Source organism: Arachis stenosperma, chromosome 1 (assembly GCF_014773155.1).
Source record: "Arachis stenosperma cultivar V10309 chromosome 1, arast.V10309.gnm1.PFL2, whole genome shotgun sequence".
Classification (NCBI taxonomy): Eukaryota; Viridiplantae; Streptophyta; class Magnoliopsida; order Fabales; family Fabaceae; genus Arachis; species Arachis stenosperma.
The window spans coordinates 69,127,099-69,150,187 of NC_080377.1; the positions used below are offsets into that span (position 1 = coordinate 69,127,099).

At 40.3% G+C, this 23,089-nt stretch overlaps 1 protein-coding gene across 1 annotated transcript in view; it reads left to right on the forward strand.

Annotated features, from left to right (window-relative positions):
- Nucleotides 1-1,298: 1,298 nt before the first annotated feature.
- LOC130980890 (uncharacterized) overlaps nucleotides 1,299-23,089 on the forward strand; it is a gene marked incomplete at its 3' end in the record, with an annotated part of 29,218 nt that continues 7,427 nt past the window's right edge. Inside the window, exons 1-2 of the mRNA XM_057904538.1 lie at nucleotides 1,299-1,307; nucleotides 19,241-19,990. Of these exons, the coding sequence (XP_057760521.1) occupies nucleotides 1,299-1,307; nucleotides 19,241-19,990 (759 nt within the window). The remainder of the gene's footprint in view (nucleotides 1,308-19,240; nucleotides 19,991-23,089) is intronic.

The window sequence follows — 23,089 nt, forward strand, 5'->3', positions numbered from 1 at the left end:
AGAGTGTTAGGGTGTCTCTGCGGTTTCTGAGGAAGGTTCCTCTGAATGACTGTATTGCACTTCTTAGTAAGAGCTACTGTCTCTGCTTCCCTCCAATCCCTCTTGTTGTTCAGTATTTCCTTCATGAACTTAGCATATGAAGGCATTTATTCAAGAGCCTCTACAAAGAGGATTTTGATCTCCAGCTTCTTAAAAGCTTCTAAGAATTTGGCAAATTGCCTATCCTTTTTTGTTTTCTGGAGTTGTTGAGAGTATGGTAACTTGGCCTTGTACTCATCAATCTTGGTTGATGAAGGCCGAGTCCCTTGTGTCTTGGAAGTGGGATTACTAGCTTGCTTAGGAGGGTTGTTATCAGCATGTGACTGGCCTCCTTTGCATGGGCGTTCAACGCCCATGCTGCTACCCCCTTCCTGGCATTTGACGCCAAGGGCATCATCCCCTTGTGGGCGTTCAACGCCAAGGGTGCTGCCTCCTTGGGCATTTGAATGCCCAGTCTCTGCCCTTTCCTGGTGTTCAACGCCAAGGGTGATACCTCCTTGGGCATTTGAACCCCCAAAGTTATCCTATGCAGAGACTTGGGTTCCCTTCTTATTGTACTCAGGTAGGGTGTTTAAGGATTTTTCACTCCTTAGTTGAATAGCCTGGCATTATTCTGTTATCTGCTTAGATAATTGCTTCCTTGTTTGACTTAGCTGGGCTTCTACATTCCTGTTAGAAGCCTGAGATTCTCGCAAAGCCTCTTATAGTTCTAGTAATTGCTGGACAAGGGCGTGCAGTTGCTAAGTTAATGGGTCATCTTGCTCTAGAGGGTTAGGCTCAGTAAATACTGCCTTAACCTTCTCTTTTTATAGAAGTCTCAGTAGATGAGTACAGATGCTGATTAGTGGCAACTGTCTCAATAAGCTCTTGAGCTTCTTGGTGCATGAAATTGTAAATCACACTTTTCACAATTCGTACCACTAACCAGCAAGTGCACTGGGTCGTCCAAGTAATACCTTACGTGAGTAAGGGTCGATCCCACGGAGATTGCCGGCTTGAAGTAAGCTATGGTTATCTTATTATTCTTAGTCAGGATACCAATAGGGTTCTTTAGTTTCAATTGTAAAAAGTGGAAGAGCATAAAATGAATATTTGTTACGCAGTAATGGAGAATATGTTGGAGTTTTGGAGATGCTTTGTCATCTGAATCTCTGCTTTCCCCCTGTCTTCTTCTTCACGCACGCAAGGTTCCTCCTATGGTGAGCTATATGTTGGTGGATCACCGTTGTCAATGGCTACCATCCGTCATCTCAGTGAAAATGGTCCAGGTGTGTTGTCACCGTACGGCTAATCATCTGTCGGTTCTAACTCATGCTAAAATAGGATCTATTGATCCTTTTGCGTCTGTCACTACGCCCAATCCTTGTCAGTTTGAAGCTCGTCACAGTCATTCAATCCCAGAATCCTACTCAGAATACCACAGACATGGTTTAGACTTTCCGGATTCTCAAGAATGCTGCCAATGGATTCTAGCTTATACCACGAAGACTCTAACTAAGGAATCCAAGAGATACTCATTCAGTCTAATGTAGAACGGAGGTGGTTGTCAGGCATGCGTTCATAGGTTGAGAATGGTGATGTGTGTCACGGATCATCACATTCATCATATTGAAGTGCGAATGAATATCTTAGATAGAAACAAGCGTGTTTGAATGAAAAACAGAAATTATTGCATTAATCCATCAAGACACAGCAGAGCTCCTCACACCTAACAATGGAGTTTAGAGACTCATTCCATCAAAGAGTACAAAGTTCAGATCTAAAATGTCAAGAGGTACAAAATAAATCTCTAAAAGTTGTTTAAATACTAAACTAGTAACCTAGGTTTACAGAAAATGAGTAAACTAAGATAGATAGTGCAGAAATCCACTTTTGGGGCCCACTTGGTGTGTGCTGGGGCTGAGACTTGAGCTTTTCACGTGTCTGGGCTATTTCTAGAGTTAAACAATAGGTTGTAACCTGTTTTGGGCGTTTAACTCCAACTGGTACCCTGTTTCTGGCGTTTGACGCCAGAATGGAACATGGAACTGGCGTTAAACGCCAGTTTACGTCGTTTATATTCGAGCAAAGTATGGACTTTCTATATTGCTGGAAAGCCCTGGATGTCTACTTTCCAACCCATTTGAGAGCGCGCCAATTGAACTCCTGTAGCTACAAAAAATCCATTCCAAGTACAGGGAGGTTAGAATCCAACAGCATCAGTAGTCCTTTTTCAGCCTGAATCAAATTTTTGCTCAGCTCCCTCAATTTCAGCCAGAAAATACCTGAAATCATATAAAAACACACAAACTTATAGTAAAGTCTAGAAATATGAATTTTGCCTAAAAAATAATAAAAATATACTAAAAACTAACTAAAACATACTAAAAATTACATAAAATTACCCCCAAAAAGTGTATAAAATATCCGCTCATCACAACACCAAACTTAAACTGTTGCTTGTCCCCAAGTAACTAGATAAATAAAATAGGATAAAAAGAAATCAAGAAGCAATAATATCTCAGAGTTTTAAGTGAAGCTCAGATTCTAATTAGATGAGCGGGACTAGTAGCTTTTTGCTTCCGAACAGTTTTGGCATCTCACTTTATCCTTTGAAATTCAGAATGATTGGCATCCATAGGAACTCATAATTCAGATAGTATTATTGATTCTCCTAGTTTAGTATGTTGATTCTTAAACACAGCTGCTTTATGAGTCTTGGCCGTGGCCCTAAGCACTTTGTTTTCCAGTATTACCACCGGATACATAAATGCCACAGACACATAACTGGGTGAACCTTTTCAGATTGTGACTTAGCTTTGCTAAAGTCCCCAATTAGAGGTTTCCAGAGTTCTTAAGCACACTCTTTTACTTTGGATCATGACTTTAACCACTCAATCTCAAGCTCTTTACCTGGACCTTCATGACACAAGCACATGGTTAGAGACAGCTTGATTTAGCCGCTTAGGCCAGGATTTTATTCCTTTAGACCCTCCTGTCCATTGATACTCAAAGCCTTGGATCCTTTTTACCTTTGTCTTTTGGTTTAAAGGGCTATTGGCTTTTTCTGCTGCTTCTTCATTTTTTTCACTGCTTTTTCTTGCTTCAAGAATCAATTTCATAATTTTTCTTTCAGGAGCCAACAATTTTAACATTCATAAAATTCAATATAAAAAATATGCACTATTCAGGCATTCATTCAGAAAACAAAAAGTATTGTCACCACATATAAATAATTAGATTTTTCCTTATTAAAAACTCGAAAAAAAATATTGCCTCCTTATTCTAAAAATCTGCTATTTTATTTATGTTTGATGATGATGAAAAAAATAAATTATATCTTAATTGGAGATAAAATTAATATAAAAAAAACTAATTACTACTACTCATATATAACTTCTAAGGTAAATTCCTAATAAGAACAATTATCACAGAGTTAAGGCAAAGATTAGAACTCAACAACCTTTATTTTGGGAGGTGGATGCTCCTTTAGTCTGTGGGGTGCTTGGCCCTTCAAGAGATAGCTTCTGTCGCTTCAGTTGTTTCAGTTCACGCCCTTGCTCTTCTTGTTCCCTAAGCAATTTGCAAAGCATGCTACTTTGATTTTGCTATTCTTCCTTGAGTTGTTCCATAGCTTCTTGCAACTTGATGACAGATGCTTTAAGACGCTCCAAGTATTCAATTTGAGGGATTTCCGGGAGGAACTCCTGTGCTTTCCTCTTGATATGGTCGTCCTGCAATTGTTGTCCTTCCATTGACTTTTTGGTGATTGGTTGCTCAACTGAGATATACTCATTTACTCCCATCTTTACCCCAGCATCTTTACATAGCATAGAGATTAAGCTTGGATAAGCCAATTTGGCATCTTTGGAGTTCTTGTTTGCAATTGTGTAAATTTCACAAGAGATCAGCTGATGAACTTCCACTTCTTTTCCCAACATAATGCAATGGATCATTACTGCTCTTTTGATGGTGACTTCAGAGCGGTTGCTAGTAGGCAGTATAGAATGCCCAATGAAGTCCAGCCAACCTCTTGCGACTGGTTTGAGATCTCCTCTCTTGAGTTGATTTGGGACACCCTTTGTGTTGGTTATCCACTTGGTTCCAGGGAGGCATATGTCCTCTAGAATTTCATCTAAGCGCTTATTTGTTCTCATCATTCTCCTATTAAAGGAGTCTGGATCATCTTTCAGCTGAGGTAGCTTGAAGATCTCCCTGATTTTGTCAGGGTAGAGGTGAACAATCTTCTCTCTGACCAAAGTCCGATAGTCATAGAAGGCGGTTCCAGCTATTCTCTGCCTGTCTGTTTGCTAAAGATTAGAGTAGAATTCCTGAACCACGTTTCTTTCTACCTTTGTTTCAGGATTAGCTAGGATTTCCTAGCTCCTGTTTCGAATTTGCTCTTGGATCTCCGGATATTCGTCTTCTTTCAGATCGAATTTAACTTTCGGGATCACTGACCTTAGACCCATTATTTTGTAGTAATGGTCTGAATGTTCTTTGGTTAAGAACTTCCCTTGATTCTAAAGTGGTTTTGGAATATTCTCTTTCTTACCTCTTGGAGTGGTTTGTTTTCTCTTAGGAGCCATGATCTTAGTGGGTTTTGGTTTAGTGATCATGGATAAACACACCAAACTTAGAGGTTTGCTTATCCTCAAACAAAAGAAAGGAAATGAGAGGGATAGATGGAGAGCCAAGTTCGAATTGTGAAGGAGAGGAGGGAGGCCAAACGTGGATTTAAAGGGAAGGGGGGTGGGTTTTCGAAAATTTTTGAAAAAGATTGGATAGAAGATATGATTTGTAAGAGATAAGTATGATAGGAAAAAGATGTAATTTAAGATAGAAAAGATATGAAAGATATTTGAAAAAGATAAATCTAAATTTTGAAAAGAAGATATGATGAGTTTAAAAAGATTTGAGAAGAATTTAAAAAGATTTGAAAAGAAGTTGAAGAGGATTTAAAAAAAATTATGTTTAGAATTAAGATACATTTGATATCTTTGAAAAAGGATTTGAAAAATTAGGATTTGTAATATGTTTATGGAAGAAATTATGGATGGAAACATGAAAATTTGAAAAAAATCAAGTTGGGAACAAAAACTTCCTCCCTTCCATAATCCTGGCGTTAAACGCCCAACTGCTGCATGTTTTGGGCGTTTAATGCCCAGTTGGTGCTTAGTCTGGGCGTTTAACGCCCAGCTGTTGCTTCTAGCTGGCGTTAAACGCCAGAAACACCCTTATCACTGGGCATTTTTCTGAACACCCAAGACGCTATAAATCTGGCGTTAAACGCCCAGAAGTTGCTTCTTTCTGGCATTTAACGCCCAGATGGCTATCTCTACTGGCATTAAACGCCCAGTAGATGCTTCTTTTGGGCGTTTAATGCCCAAAACAGCTCTTACTGGCGTTTTCGCACCAGTGAGCTTCTTTTTGCTATTTTATCCTCTGAATCCTTCTGTAATCTGTGAGCTCATGCAATTGATACTTTACCTTGAAGAAAATTAATATGAACCTGTTAATTTATCAATTAATTAACAAATAATCTTTGTTAATGGCTGGATTGCCTCCCAGCAAGCGCTTCTTTATTGTCTTTATTGTCTCAATTTTGAGCATTCTTGCTCAAAATTTCTTTCAAGATAATGTATAACTCTCTGTCCATTAACAATGAATTTTTTGTTAGAGTCATTATCCTGAAGCTCTACATATCCATATGGTGACACACCTGTAATCACATATGGTCCTCTCCACCGGGATTTCAACTTTCTAGGGAATAATCTGAGCCTAGAGTTAAACAGCATAACTTTCTGCCCTGGCTCAAAGACTCTGGATGACAGTTTTTCGTCATGCCATCTTTTTGCTTTCTCTTTGTAAATTTTTGCATTTTCGAAAGCATTGAGTCTGAATTCCTCTAGCTCGTGACAGGCTTTTCCATACACAAGCTGGTATGAAGAGGTCCCTATAGGAATCCTGAATTCTGTTCTGTATGCCCACAGAGCATCATCCAAGCTTCTTACCCAATCCCTTCTACGGTTAATCACAGTCTGTTCCAGGATTCTTTTAAGTTCTCTATTAGAGACTTCAGCTTGCCCATTTGTCTGTGGATGATATGGAGTTGCTACCCTGTGGCTAACTCCATATCGAACCATAGCAGAGACACCAAATTTGCCGAAGATATTGCAGAAATGAGCACCCCCATCACTGATTAGTACTCTAGGGACACCAAATTTGCTGAAGATATGTTTCTTGAGGAATTTCATCACTGTCTTAGTATCATTAGTGGGTGTTGCAATAGCTTCCACCCATTCGGATACATAATCCACTGCCACCAGAATATAAGTGTTTGAGTATGATGGTGGGAAAGGCCCCATAAAGTCAATACCCCATATATCAAACAACTCAATCTCCAAGATCCCTTGTTGAGGCATGGCATAACTGTGAGGTAGATTGCCAGATCTTTGGCAACTGTTACAATTAAGTATAAACTCTCGAGAGTCTTTATAGAGTGTAGGCCAGTAGAAGCCATATTGGAGGACTCTTGTGGCTGTTCGCTCACTTCCAAAATGTCCTCCGTACTGTGATCCATGGCAATGCCAGAGGATCTTTTGTGCTTCTTCTTTAGGCACACATCTACGGATTACTCCATCTGCACATCTCTTGAAGAGCTATGGTTGATCCCACATATAATACTTTGCATCCGAGATCAATTTCTTGGATTGCTGCCTATTATACTCTTTGGGTATGAATCTCACAGCCTTGTAGTTTGCAATGTCTGCAAACCATGTTACTTCCTGGATGGCAAAGAGTTGCTCATCCGGAAAATTTTCAGAGATCTCAGAAAGAGGGAGGGACGCCCCTTCTTCTGGTCTGCTACTTGGTTCTCTGTCCCTTTTTTGTCTCTTATTTCTATATCAAACTCTTGCAGAAGCAATACCCATCTTATGAGTCTGGGTTTTGAATCCTGCTTTGTGAGTAGATATTTAAGAGCAGCATGGTCAGTGTACACAATCACTTTTGATCCTACTAAATAAGATCTGAACTTGTCAATGGCGTAAACCACTGCAAGTAACTCTTTTTCTGTGGTTGTGTAGTTCTTCTGTGTGTCATTTAAAACACGACTGGCATAATAAATGACGTGCAGAAGCTTGACATGCCTTTGTCCCAACACTGCACCAATAGCATTGTCACTGGCATCGCACATTAGTTCAAATGGTAATGTCCAGTTTGGTACAGAGATAACTAGTGCTATGACCAGCTTAGCTTTCAGAGTCTCAAATGCCTGCAGACACTCCTTATCAAAGATAAATGGGGTGTCAGCAACTAGCAGATTACTCAGAGGTTTTGCAATTTTAGAAAAATCTTTTATAAACCTCCTATAGAATCCTACATGCCCCAGAAAGCTTCTGATTGCCTTAACATTGGCAGGTGGTGGCAATTTTTCAATTACCTCTACCTTAGCTTGATCCACCTCTATTCCCTTGTTCGAAATTTTGTGCCCAAGGACAATTCCTTCAGTCACCATAAGTGACATTTCTCCCAGTTTAAAACCAGGTTAGTCTCTTGGCACCTCTTTAGAACAAGTGCTAGATGGTCAAGATAGGAGTTGAATGAGTCTCCAAATACTAAAAAGTCATCCATGAAGACTTCCAGAAATTTTTCCACCATATCAGAGAAAATAGAGAGCATGCACCTTTGAAAGGTTGCAGGTGCATTGCACAGACCAAATGGCATCCTTCTGTATGCAAATACTCCAGATGGACATGTGAATGCTGTTTTCTCTTGATCCTGGGGATCTACTGCAATTTGATTATAACCTGAATATCCATCCAAGAAGCAATAGTAATCATGACCTGCTAGTCTTTCTAGCATCTGGTCTATGAATGGTAAAGGAAAATGATCATTTCTGGTAGCTGTATTGAGGCTTCTGTAATCAATACACATACGCCACCCTGTAACTGTTCTTGTAGGAACCAGTTTATTTTTTTTCATTATGAATCACTGTCATGCCACCTTTCTTAGGGACGACTTGGACAGTGCTCACCCAGGGGCTATCAGAAATAGGATAAATAATCCCAGCCTCTAGTAATTTAGTGACCTCCTTCTGCACCACCTCCTTCATGGCTGGATTCAGCCGCCTATGTGGTTGAACCACTGGCTTAGTGTCATCCTCCAATAGGATCTTGTGCATGCATCTGGCTGGGTTAATGCCCTTAAGATCACTGTGGACCACCCAAGAGCTGTCTTGTGTGTCCTCAGCACTTGAATTAGTGCTTCCTCTTCCTGTGGCTCTAAGGTAGAGCTTATGATTACAGGAAAAGTGTCACCTTCTCCCAGAAATATATATATTTCAGGGATGGTGTAATGGTTTGAGCCCGGGTTTAGGAGATTTCTCCTCTTCCTGAGGGATTTTCAGAGGTTCTATTATTCTCTCTGGTTCTTCCAGATCAGGCTAATCATCTTTAAAGATATCCTCTAGCTCTGATTCGAGACTCTCAGTCATATTGACCTCTTTCACCAGAGAGTCAATTATATCAATGCTCATACAATCGTTTGGGGTGTCTGGATGCTGCATAGCTTTGACAACATTCAACTTAAACTCGTCCTCATTGACTCTCAGGGTTAATTCCCCTTTTTGGACGTCAATGAGGGTTCGTCCAGTTGCTAGGAAAGGTCTTCCTAGAATAAGAGTTGTACTCTTGTGCTCCTCCATTTCCAGCACCACAAAGTCAGTGGGAAAGGCAAATGGCCCAACCTTGACAATCATGTCTTCAATCACACCTGATGGGTATTTAATAGAGCCATCAGCAAGTTGGAGACATATCCGGGTTGGCTTGACTTCTTCAGTCAAACCAAGCTTTTTGATAGTGGATACAGGTATTAGGTTGATACTTGCTCCAAGATCACATAGAGCTTTCTTGGTACAAGTACCCTCTAATGTGCATGGTATTATGAAGCTTCCGGAATCTTTAAGCTTCTCTGGTAAGCTTTTCAGAATGACTTCACTGCATTCTTCATTGAGATAAACTTTTTCAGTTTCTCTCCAATCCTTCTTATGACTCAAGATCTCTTTCATGAACTTAGCATAAGAGGGTATTTGCTCAAGTGCCTCTGCAAACAGAATCTTTATTTCAAGAGTCCTGAGATAGTCTGCTGGTGCACGAAATTGTGATCATCAATGGCGCCCTCAACATGGTACGCTCAATTGCAATCTAAATTCTTTATCACAACTCCGCACAACTAACCAGCAAGTGCACTGGGTCGTCCAAGTAATAAACCTTACGCGAGTAAGGGTCGATCCCACGGAGATTGTTGGTATGAAGCAAGCTATGGTCATCTTGTAAATCTCAGTCAGGCAGATTCAAATGGTTATAGATGATTTATGAATAAAGCATAAAGATAGAGATACTTATGTAATTCATTGGTGAGAATGTCAGATAAGCGTATGGAGATGCTTTGTCCCTTCCGTCTCTCTACTTTCCTACTGTCTTCATCCAATCCTTCTTACTCCTTTCCATGGCAAGCTGTATGTTGGGCATCACCGTTGTCAGTGGCTACAGTACCGTCCTCTCAGTGAAAATGTTCAACGCGCTCTGTCACAGCACGGCTAATCATCTGTCGGTTCTCAATCAGGTTGGAATAGAATCCAGTGATTCTTTTGCGTCTGTCACTAACGCCCAGCCTTCAGGAGTTTGAAGCTCGTCACAGTCATTCAATCATTGAATCCTACTCAGAATACCATAGACAAGGTTTAGACCTTCCGATTCTCTTGAATGCCGCCATTAATTCTAGCTTATACCACGAAGATTCTGATTAAGGAATCTAAGAGATAAACATTCAAGCCTTGTTTGCTTGTAGAATGGAGGTGGTTGTCAAGCACGCGTTCATAAGTGAGAATGATGATGAGCGTCACATAATCATCACATTCATCAAGTTCTTGAGTGCGAATGAATATCTTGGAATAAGAACAAGCTGAATTGAATAGAAGAACAATAGTAATTGCATTAATACTCGAGGTACAGCAGAGTTCCACACCTTAATCTATGGTGTGTAGAAACTCCACCGTTGAAAATACATAAGAACAAGGTCTAGGCATGGCCGAATGGCCAGCCTCCCAATGATCTAAGAACTAGGCATCCAAAGATGATCCTAAGATCTAAAATAATCAAAAGATGATCAAAGATCCAAAGATCCAAAGATCCAAAGATGAAAATACAATAGCAAAAAGTCCTATTTGTAAATGAGTAAATGACATAAAAATCCACTTCCGGGCCCACTTGGTGTGTGCTTGGGCTGAGCATTGAAGCTTTCATGTGTAGAGACTTTTCCTGGAGTTAAACGCCAGCTTTTGTGCCAGTTTGGGCGTTTAACTCCCATTCTTGTGCCAGTTCCGGCGTTTAACGCCGGACAGTTTTGAGCTGATTTAGAACGCCGGTTTGGGCCATCAAATCTCGGGCAAAGTATGGATTATTATACATTGCTGGAAAGCCCAAGATGTCTACTTTCCAACGCAATTGAGAGCGCGCCAATTGGGCTTCTCTAGCTCCAGAAAATCCACTTCGAGTGCAGGGAGGTTAGAATCTAACAGCATCTACAGTCCTTTTCAGCCTCTGAATTAGATTTTTGCTCAGGTCCCTCAATTTCAGCCAGAAAATACCTAAAATCACAGAAAAACACACAAACTCATAATAAAGTCCAGAAAAGTGAATTTTAACTAAAAACTAATAAAAATATAATAAAAACTAACTAAAACATACTAAAAACATACTAAAAACAATGCCAAAAAGCGTATAAATTATCCACTCATCACAACACCAAACTTAAATTGTTGCTTGTCCCCAAGCAAATGAAAATCAAATAAGATAAAAAGAAGAGAATATGCAATGAATTCCAAAAACATCTATGAAGATCAGTATTAATTAGATGAGCGGGGCTTTTAGCTTTTTGCCTCTGATCAGTTTTGGCATCTCACTCTATCCTTTGAAATTCAGAATGATTGGCTTCTATAGGAACTCAGAATCCAGATAGTGTTATTGATTCTCCTAGTTAAGTATGATTATTCTTGAACACAGCTACTTTATGAGTCTTGGCCGTGGCCCAAAGCACTCTGTCTTCCAGTATTACCATTGGATACATACATGCCACAGACACATAATTGGGTGAACCTTTTCAGATTGTGACTCAGCTTTGCTAGAGTCCCCAATTAGAAGTGTCCAGGGTTCTTAAGCACACTCTTTTTGCCTTGGATCACGACTTTATTATTTTTTCCTTTTTTTTTCTTTTTTTTTTTCGTTTTCACTTTTCTCTCTTTTTTTTTGAATATTCACTGCTTTTTCTTGCTTCAAGAATCATTTTTATGATTTTTCAGATCCTCAATAACATGTCTCATTTTTCATTATTCTTTCAAGAGCCAACATTCATGAAAAACAAATTCAAAAGAAATATGCACTGTTTAAGCATACATTCAGAAAATAACAGTATTGCCACCACATCAAAATAATTAATCTGTTATAAAATTCAGAATTCATGCAATTCTTCTCTTTTTCAATTAAGAACATTTTTCATTTAAGAAAGGTGATGGATTCTGTTCATACCCTGGGTCAAGCTGTCTGACCCGGGATGTTCTACAGACAAAGCGACTGACCTCTTCAGGTCAGGACAACCCGACCTCTTCTCAAAGAGCTCGGCCAAGTCACAGAAAAGCCCAAACAAAGGGCCCAAATAAAGGAACACGTCCCAAATCCAAGGGCAGCCCAAAGCCCATAGAGATAAAGGCGGTTCCCTTAAAAGATGACCTCAAAGATAAGATAAAAGATAAGATAAGATAAACTAACTTATCTTATCCACAGGAGGCCACATCTCACCATTATAAATACACTGGAGCACCCAGGTATAACTCATACTCTGATTCTACTCAATACCTGCTTAATACCCTTGCTAACTTAAGCATCGGAGTCTCTTGCAGGTACCCCCCACCCTCCGGGGATGAAGGATCAGCACCATCACCAGGTCCAACAAGTCGGACATACCAGCTCCGGCCGCTACACACCTGCCAGACACGTCGGCTCCGACCAGCACAGAAGATCTCGTCTGAGATCGACCTACAGTTTCAGGTAACCCCCGAAACAGATTCAGAGGACATTCATAACTTTAAGGCATAGACACTAAGAGACTAATGATCATGAGACACAAACATAGATAGACATAAGCATGAAAATTCGAAAAACAGGAAAATAGAGAACAAGGAAATTAAAGAACGGGTCCACCTTAGTCATGGTGGCTTGTTCTTCCTCTTGAAGATCTTATGGAGTGCTTGAGCTCCTCAATGTCTCCTTCTTGCCTTTGTTGCTCCTCTCTCATGATTCTTTGATCTTCTCTAATTTCATGGAGGAGAATGGAATGTTCTTGGTGCTCCACCCTTAGTTGTCCTATGTTGGAACTTAATTCTCCTAGGGAGGTGTTGATTTGCTCCCAATAGTTTTGTGGAGGAAAGTGCATTGATGCCAAGGCATCTTAGGCTAGTTTCACTAGCAATTTTCTGTTAGTTTTAGTTGTTTTATGCATTTTCTTGAGCTTAAAGTAACCAAGAATGGTTAAATGAATAACAAAGTAATGAACCATCCAAACAGTATGATTTTGATGCAAATTCCATGAGTTTTTAGTTATATTACTTGAATGCTATGAATGGAAGATTTCTCATGAAATGTTGCAAGACTTTGATGCAGTTGTTTGGATGATTTCAGGGAAGAAGAGGTTAGGCAAGGAAGCAACAAAATCAATAAAGGAAGCTTGAATATCACATGTGGAGTTTAAGCTCCAGTTTAAGCTTAAACTGGAGCTTAAACGCCAAAATCATGAAAGCTGAAAGTGGCGTTTAACCTCCAGTTTAACCTTAAACTGGAAGTTAAACGCCAGAAATGAAATGCATCAGGGAGCCATTTCCACGTTTAAGCTCCAGTTTAACCTTAAACTGGAGCTTAAACGTGTTCGATCATTCTCCTCCAGGGTTGCTTTCTCCATTTCCACGTTTAAGCTCCAGTTTAACCTTAAACTGGAGCTTAAACGTGTTCGACATTTCTCCTCCAGGGTTGCTTTCTTCCATTCCCACGTTTAAGCTTCAGTTTAACCTTAAACTGAAGCTTAAACGTGTTCGACAATTCCACACTCCAGGGTTGCCTTCTTCCATTTCCACGTTTAAGCTTCAGTTTAACCTTAAACTGAAGCTTAAACGTGTTCGACTACTTTACCCTCCAGGGTTGCTTTCTTCCATTTCCACGTTTAAGCTTCAGTTTAACCTTAAACTGAAGCTTAAACGTGCTTGAATTATACCACCTCCAGGAGTGTCCAACGTTTAAGTTGCAGTTTAAGCTTAAACTGCAACTTAAACGCCACTATTTGAAAAGGTTTCTGGGCCAAAGATATTGCAGTTTAAGTTAGCATTTGAGCACAAACATTAACTTAAACGTACTCTGGTATGAAACCCAATTGAATATCATGGTTTATGGGATTGCGCCTGAAGAATTGATGAGTCTGGAATTTCAATTTGTTGAGTCATGTGTCATTACTTGATTATCACTAAGTTGGCTCAATGAATGTTACAGAATTGGATCAGCAGCCTCATCAGAATTATGGATCATAAACCCAAAGCAAAAGGAAATCAGGGAAAGGCCTCAAAGCCCAAGCAACACAACAGAAGCTCAATTTAGAAAGTGTATAAATAGGATAGAATTTAAGTTAGAAGGGAACTTTTGGATCAATTTTCTAGTTTTTATACTTTTTGTAATTGAATTCAGAGCTATGACTCACTAAACCCCCTTTCATTGGGTTAGGGAGCTCTATTGTAATTCAATGAATCAATAATAGTTTTTATCTTCTTCTTCAATCTTTTCTCTTGAATTTTTGTTAGAAAGCTTCTCGATCTAATTCCATTGGTTAGTTTTCTTGGGAAAGAAACTATCCATAATTGGAATCCTTCGGAACCTTGGGAAAGGAATGGAGGATTCATGCTAGAGAAGCTTTCTCACAGTGAATTGGATTGGGGTTTGGATGGATATTGTGACATGTAATCCTACCAAATTGTGGTTCATGAAACTGTGTGGTATAATCAGTGATCGAGCGTCATCTCTTCTTATGAACATTTAAACCAAGGGATTGGGAATTTGTTTATTTTTAGAGAGAATTGGTGAGCCAAGGGATTGGGATCCAATCATATAAGATTGCCAAGCAAAATTCAATGAACGCATTGGTTGAGGAAGGGATAAAAATGTTTTGATTCGGAGATCTCAATATCTCCTGAAACCCAATGAATTCCCCATTTCTGATCTACCACTTTCTCTTTACATTCTACAATTAAATTCATGCAATCACCCCGATCCCTTTTTAATTTCAGCAATTTAGCTTCTCGCTCTTTAATTCATGCAATTTAAGATTCCGCAATTTCAATTTCTTGCCATTTACGTTTCCCGCCAATTTTACATTCCGCAATTCTCATCTAAATCTTGATTCCGCTCAACTAGAACACACTTCTAATCCGAATTGCTCACTCAACCAATCCTTGTGGGATTCGACCTCACTCTATTGTGAGTTTTTACTTGACGATAACCGGTGCACTTGCCGGAAGGAATTTTTGCCGATCGTGCAATTTCCTAAAATCGTAGCTGATGAGCGGATAATTTATATGCTTTTTGGCATTGTTTTTAATATGTTTTTGGTAGTTTTAGTTGAGTTTTTATTATATTTTTATTAGTTTTTAGTTAAAATTCACTTTTCTGGACTTTACTTTGAGTTTGTGTGTTTTTCTGTGATTTCAGGTATTTTCTGACTGAAATTGAAGGTTCTGAGCAAAAATCTGATCCAGAGACTGAAAAGGACTGCAGATGCTGTTGGATTCTGACCTCCCTGCACTCGAAGTGGATTTTCTGGAGCTACAAAAGCCCAATTGGCGCGCTCTCAACGGCATTGGAAAGTAGACATCCAGGGCTTTCCAGCAATATATAATAATCCATACTTTGCCCAAGATTTGATGGCCCAAACCTGCGTAGCAATCCGGCCTCAGAAATTCCAGCGTTAAACGCCGGAACTGGCATAAAACTTGGAGTTAAACGCCCAAACTGGCATGAGAACTGGCGTTTAACTCCAGAAAACGTCTCTACACATAAAAGCTTCAATGCTCAGCCCAAGCACACACCAAGTGGGCCCGGAAGTGGATTTTTCTGTCATTTACTCATTTCTGTAAACCTTAGGATACTAGTTTACTACTTATAGGACCTTTGGACTTTGTAATCAGTACCGAATGCGACCTTAGGACATTGTACACGTTTTCTTCCACAGCATGAGTCTCTAAACCCCATGGTTGGGGGTGAGGAGCTCTGCTGTGTCTTGATGGATTAATGCAATTACTACTGTTTCTCATTCAATCATGCTTGCTTCCATTCTAAGATAATACTTGTTCTTAATCCGGATGAATGTGATGATCAGTGACAATCATCATCATTCTCAACTATGAACATGTGCCTGACAACCACCTCTGTTCTACCTTAGATTAAGTAGTTATCTCTTGGATTCTTTTATCGGAATCTTCGTGGTATAAGCTAGACTGATGGTGGCATTCAAGAGAATCCGGAAGGTCTAAACCTTGTCTGTGGTATTCTGAGTAGGATTCAATGACTGAATGACTGTGACGTGCTTCAATCTCCTGAAGGCGGGGCGTTAGTGACAGACGCCAAAAGAATCACTAGATTCTACTCCGGTCTGATTGAGAACCGACATATGGAATGCCGTGCCGTGACAGGGCATTAGGAATCGTTCCAATGAGAGGATGGGAGGTAGCCACTGACAACGGTGAAACCCTACACACAGCTTGCCATGGAAGGAGACTTGCATGTTTGATGAAGAAGACAGTAGGAAAGCAGAGATTCAGAAGATGGAGCATCTCCAAACCTCAACCTATTCTCCATTACTGCAAAACAAGTAACCATTTCATGTTCTTCTGCTTTTCACAATCAATCCTGATAATTTCTAATATCCTGACTAAGATTTACAAGATAACCATAGCTTGCTTCAAGCCGACAATCTCCGTGGGATCGACCCTTGCTCACGCAAGGTATTACTTGGACGACCCAGTGCACTTGCTGGTTAGTTGTGCGGGATTGCAAAAGTGTTATTGCAATTTCGTGCACCAAGTTTTTGGCGCCGTTGCCGGGGATTGTTCGAGTTTGGACAACTGACGGCTTATCTTGTTGCTTAGATTAGGACTGTTTTATTTTTGTTGGTTTAGAGTCTTTTAGTTGAGTCTAGTTTCATATTCTAAGTTTGGTGTCAATTGCATGCTTTTATTTTTCTTTTAAAATTTTCAAATTTTTCTTGTCTTAGTCCCTTTTTGATTCATAAAAGTTCTAAGTTTGGTGTCCTCTTTGTGTTTTTCCTTTAAAATCTTCGAAAAAAAATTAGTGTTTGATTTTCTAAAATTTTAAGTTTGGTGTCTTTTTGTGTTTTTCTCTTTCCTCTTTTTAAGAATCAAATCTTTTTCATAAAAATTTTTTCAATCATATCTTCTTAATTGCTGTTTTCAAAATCTTTTTCTTTACTAATTGATTCAGTTCTCAATTTGCTCTGATCTTATTTTATTTTTGATTTTCGAATTTTATTTTATTTTTCTTTTATCTTATTTTATTTTATTTTAATTTTCTTTTTTTTTTCGGTTAATTCAAAAAAAAAATTTTTTAAAATAAACAAAATTTATCTCTTTGCAATTATTCTCATTTCCCTTTTGTCCATTATGGACTTAAGTGGAATTAATCAGTCTAAGAGGACTCTGGGGTCTTATGCTAACCCCATTACAGCTGCATATGGGAGTAGCATCTGTATACCTCCCATCAAAGCAAGTAGCTTTGAGCTAAATCCTCAACTCATTATCATAGTGCAGCAAAATTGCCAGTATTCCGGTCTTCCACAGGAAGAACCTACTGAGTTTCTGGCACAGTTCTTACAAATTGCTGACACAATACATGATAAAGAGGTAGATCAGGATGTCTCCAGACTGTTACTGTTTCCATTTGCTGTAAAAGATCAAGCAAAAAGGTGGTTGAATAACCAACCTACAGCAAGCATAAAGACATGGAAACAGTTATCAGAAAAATTCCTGAATCATTTTTACCCTCCAAAAAGGATGACACAGCTAAGGCTGGACATCCAAGGCTTTAAACAAGAGGATAATGAATCCCTTTATGATGCCTGGGAGAGGTATAGAGGTATGCTCAGAAAATGCCCCTCTGAAATGTTTTCAGAGTGGGTACAGCTAGACATCTTCTACTATGGGCTTACAGAAAAAGCTCAGATGTCTTTAGACCACTCAGCTGGTGGATCTATACACATGAGAAAGACAATTGAAGAAGCTCAAGAGCTTATAGATATTGTTGCTAGAAACCAATACTTATATTCTAGCAAGGAATTCGTTCCACAAGAAGAGGTCATGGCAGTAGTCAATGATCCTGATCCTCAAGAACAGATGAATGAGCTTAATCAACAATTGCTCCTGATGACAGAACAGTTAGCAGAATTTAAAGAAATGCTCCATGATACTAAGGTTGCTAACAAGAGCATAGAACTGCAGTTGAATCAAGCAAAACAGCAAATATCTAAACAAATAACAGAAGAATGTCAAGCAGTTCAACTGAGGAGTGGGAAAACACTGAATGCCACTGCTCAAAAGAGCAAGAAGTCAATTAAGGAACAGTTGACAGAGGATGACCATGCCACTGTTCAAAATCCCTCTGAGGACAGTAAGAGCCCAGAGAGGAATATTATTGGCGTTCAAACGCCAGAAAGGGAAGGAAAGTTGGCGTTAAACGCCCATTCCTTGCCCAATACTGGCGTTCAAACGCCAGAAAGGGAAGGAAAGCTGGCGTTAAACGCCCATTCCCTGCCCAGTTCTGGCGTTCAAACACCAGAAAAGGGGGAGAAGTTGGCGTTTAACGCCCAAACTTCATCCACTCCTGGCGTTCAAACGCCCAAGGAGAATCAGGCACCTGAGAGTTCTGATGATTATCCCCCTAACAAGGCCTCTTCAACCATTTCTGTAAGGAATAAACCTGCAGCATCTAAGGTTGAAGAATATCAAGCCAAGATGCCTTATCCTCAGAAACTCCGCAAAGCGGAACAGGATAAGCAATTTGCCCGCTTTGCAGACTATCTAAGGACTCTTGAAATAAAGATTCCGTTTGCAGAGGCACTTGAGCAAATACCCTCTTATGCTAAGTTCATGAAAGAGATCTTAAGCCATAAGAAGGATTGGAGAGAAACTGAAAAAGTGTTTCTCACTGAAGAATGCAGTGCAGTCATTTTGAAAAGCTTACCAGAAAAGCTTCAAGATCCTGGAAGCTTTATGATACCCTGCACATTAGAAGGTGCCTGCACCAAGATAGCCTTATGTGATCTTGGGGCAAGCATCAATCTAATACCTGCATCCACTATCAGAAAGCTTGGGTTGACTGGAGAAGTCAAACCAACCAGGATATGCCTCCAACTTGCTGATGGTTCCATTAAACACCCATCAGGCATAATAGAGGACATGATTGTCAAGGTTGGGCCATTTGCCTTTCCAACTGACTTTGTGGTGCTGGAAATGGAGGAGCACAAGAGTGCAACTCTCATTCTAGGAAGACCTTTCCTAGCAACTGGACGAACTCTCATTGATGTACATAAAGGGGAAGTAACCCTGAGAGTCAATGAGGATGAGTTCAAGTTGAATGCTGTGAAAGCTATGCAGCATCCAGACACACCAGAAGACTGCATGGACGTTGACATTATTGATTCTCTGGTAGAAGAGATCAATATGGCTGAAAGCCTAGAATCAGAGCTTGAGGACATCTTCAAAGATGCTCAACCTGATCAAGAAGAACTAGAGGAAGTAAAGGAATTTCGAAAATTCCTCAGGAGGAGGATAAGCCTCCTAAGCCTGAACTCAAACCACTACCATCATCCCTGAAATATGCATTTCTGGGAGAGGGTGACACTTTTCCAGTGATTATAAGCTCAGCTTTAAATCCACAGGAAGAGGAAGCACTGATTAAAGTGCTAAGGACACAAGACAGCTCTTGGGTGGTCCATCAGTGATCTCAAGGGCATTAGCCCAGCTAGATGCATGCACAAGATCCTATTGGAGGATAATGCCAAACCAGTGGTTCAACCACAGAGGAGGCTAAATCCTGCCATGAAGGAGGTGGTGCAGAAAGAGGTCACTAAATTACTAGAGGCTGGGATCATTTATCCTATTTCTGATAGCCCCTGGGTGAGCCCTGTCCAAGTTGTTCCCAAAAAGGGAGGCATGACAGTGGTTCATAATGAAAAAAATGAACTGGTTCCCACAAGGACAGTCACAGGGTGGCGCATGTGTATTGACTACAGAAGGCTCAATACAGCCACCAGAAAGGATCATTTTCCTTTACCATTCATAGACCAAATGCTAGAAAGACTAGCTGGCCATGATTATTACTGCTTTTTGGATGGCTATTCAGGCTATAACCAAATTGCGGTAGACCCTCAGGACCAAGAGAAAACAGCATTCACCTGCCCTTCAGGCGTGTTTGCCTATAGGAGAATGCCTTTTGGTCTGTGCAATGCACCTGCAACCTTCCAAAGGTGCATGCTCTCTATCTTCTCAGATATGGTAGAGAAATTTCTGGAAGTCTTCATGGATGACTTCTCAGTATATGGAGACTCATTTAGCTCCTGTCTTAACCACCTATCAACTGTCCTGAAAAGATGCCAAGAGACTAACCTGGTTTTAAACTGGGAGAAATGTCACTTTATGGTGACTGAAGGAATTGTCCTTGGGCACAAAATTTCAAGCAGGGGAATAGAGGTGGATAAGGCAAAGGTAGAGGTAATTGAAAAATTACCACCACCTGCCAATGTTAAGGCAATCAGAAGCTTTCTGGGACATGCAGGATTTTACAGAAGGTTTATCAAGGATTTTTCGAAAATTGCCAAACCTCTGAGTAATCTGCTAGCTGCTGACACTCCATTATCTTTGATAATGAGTGTCTGCAGGCATTTGAGACCCTGAAAGCTAAGTTGGTCACAGCACCAGTTATCTCTGCACCAGATTGGGCATTACCATTTGAATTAATGTGTGATGCCAGTGATCATGCCATTGGTGCAGTGTTGGGACAGAGGCATAATAAACTTCTGCATGTCATTTATTATGCTAGTCGTGTTCTAAATGATGCACAGAAAAATTACACAACCACAGAAAAAGAATTACTTGCAGTGGTTTATGCCATTGACAAGTTTAGATCCTACCTAGTAGGATCCAAAGTGATTGTGTACACTGACCATGCTGCTCTTAAATACTTACTCACAAAGCAGGATTCAAAACCCAGGCTTATCAGATGGGTGATGCTTCTGCAAGAGTTTGATATAGAAATAAGAGACAGAAAAGGGACAGAGAATCAAGTAGCTGATCATCTGTCCAGAATAGAGCCAGTAGTTGGGGCGTCCCTCCCTTCTACTGAGATTTCTGAGACTTTCCCAGATGAGCAACTATTTGCCATTCAGGAAGCTCCATGGTTTGCAGACATTGCAAACTATAAAGCTGTGAGGTTCATACCCAAGGAGTACAGTTACATGCAGAGAAAGAAATTAATTTCAGATGCCAAGTACTACCTCTGGGATGAACCATATCTCTTTAAGAGATGTGCTGACGGAGTGATCCGCAGGTGTGTACCCAGAGAAGAAGCACAGAGGATCCTATGGCACTGCCATGGATCACAGTATGGAGGACACTTTGGAAGTGAGCGAACAGCCACTAAAGTCCTCCAATGTGGCTTCTACTGGCCTACTCTCTATAAAGATTCCCGAGAGTTTGTGCGTAACTGTGACAGTTGCCAAAGAGCTGGTAACCTGCCTCATGGATATGCCATGCCTCAACAAGGGATATTAGAGATAGAGCTGTTTGATGTATGGGGAATTGACTTCATGGGGCCCTTCCCACCATCATACTCAAACACTTACATTCTGGTGGCAGTGGACTATGTATCTAAGTGGGTAGAAGCAATTGCTACACCCACTAATGATACTAAGACCGTACTGAAATTCCTCCAGAAGAATATTTTCAGCAGATTTGGCGTCCCCAGAGTGCTAATCAGTGATGGGGGCACTCATTTCTGCAATAAACAGCTATACTCTGCTATGGTTAGATATGGAATTAGCCACAAAGTGGCAACTCCGTATCATCCACAGACAAATGGGCAAGCAGAAGTCTCTAACAGAGAGCTAAAAAGAATCCTAGAACGGATGTAATGTCCCGAAGAAAGGATTGGGCAAAGAGCTTGGATGATGCTCTGTGGGCATACAGAACAGCATTCAAGACTCCTATAGGTACCTCCCCATACCAATTGGTGTATGGGAAGGCTGTCATTTGCCTGTGGAACTGGAACATAAAGCCTATTGGGCAACCAGATTCCTAAACATGGATGCACAGTTAGCTGGTGAGAAAAGACTGCTCCAGCTAAATGAGCTAGAAGAGTTCAGACTCAATGCCTTTGAAAATGCAAAAATTTATAAGGAAAAGGCAAAGAAGTGGCATGACAAGAGATTGTCAACCAGAGTCTTTGAGCCAGGACAAAAGTTCTGCTCTTCAACTCTAGGCTCAAACTGTTTCCAGGAAAACTCAAATCCCGTTGGGGGGGTCCATATGTGATTACAGGAGTGTCACCATATGGATATGTTGAGCTTCAGGATATTGATTCTGATAAGAAGTTCATTGTTAATGGACAGAGAATCAAACATTATCTTGAAGGAAACTTGAGCAGGAGTGCTCAAAACTGAGACTTGAGTGATTCTCAGTGGAAGTCCAGCTAAAAGACAGTAAAGAAGCGCTTACTGGGAGGCAACCCAGTCATTAGTAGGTTATATGATTTGTTCTTACAGAGGCAATATCAAAAATGAAGGAATTCACAGAGTTACAGAAGGATTCAGCTCAAAAAGCAGAGAAAATGAGCTTACTGGCAAAAAAACGCCAGTAAGGTGCATTTTGGGCGTTAAACGCCAGAATGGGTACCATTCTGGGCGTTTAACGCCAGTAATGGTACCATTTGGGCGTTAAACGCCAGAATGGGTACCATTCTGGGCGTTTAACGCCAGGTGTGCAGCATCACTGGGCGTTCAGAAAAACGCCCAGTGAGGAAGGTTTTCTGGCGTTTAACGCCAGCCAGGGTACCTGGCTGGGCGTTAACGCCCAAAAAGGGTGCCAAGTGGGCATTAAACGCCAGAATGGGTACCATTCTGGGCGTTTAACGCCAGAAAGGTGGGGGGACCACATTTTTGTTTTCAACTCAAATTTTTTCAAACTTTCCTCTTTTTACCCATAATCTTCTACATAAATGCACTTCAACCTTTCATCATTCACTTTCAAATCTTCACAAATCAAACCATTCTTCAAATCTATTTCAAAATAATCTCAAATCTTCTTCAAAAACTCACCCTTTTCTCAAATTTTTCAAAATCTTTTCAAATTTCCTTTCAAATCTCTCTTTGTTTTCGAAATTCTCCTCCCCCACTCTATAAATGAACGTTCACCCCTCCTTCCTCACACATTCGAATTTCCTCTCTCTCTCTCTCTCTCTTCTCTTCTTTCTTTTCTTTTTGCTTGAGGACAAGCAAAACCTCTAAGTTTGGTGTGCTTTTCGTGATCACTAAGCCAAAATCTATCAAGATCATGGCTCCCAAGGGAAAACAAACCAACTCAAGAGGAAAGAAAGAGGACTAATCCAAAGAATCTTGGAATGAAGAGAAGTTCTTAACCAAAGAACATGAAGACCATTATCACAAAATAATGGGTCTGAGGTCAGTGATCCCGGAAGTTAAATTTGATCTGAAAGAAGATGAATATCCGGAGATCCAAGAGCAAATCGAACAGAGGTTGGGAAGTTCTGACCAATCCTGAGACAAAGGTTGGAAGGAACATGGTTAGGAATTCTACTCAAATCTGGGCTAACAGATAAGCAAAGAATGACTGGAACCGCTTACCACCCACAGAACCATGGTCCAGAGGGAAAGTTATGTACTTCCATCTGGA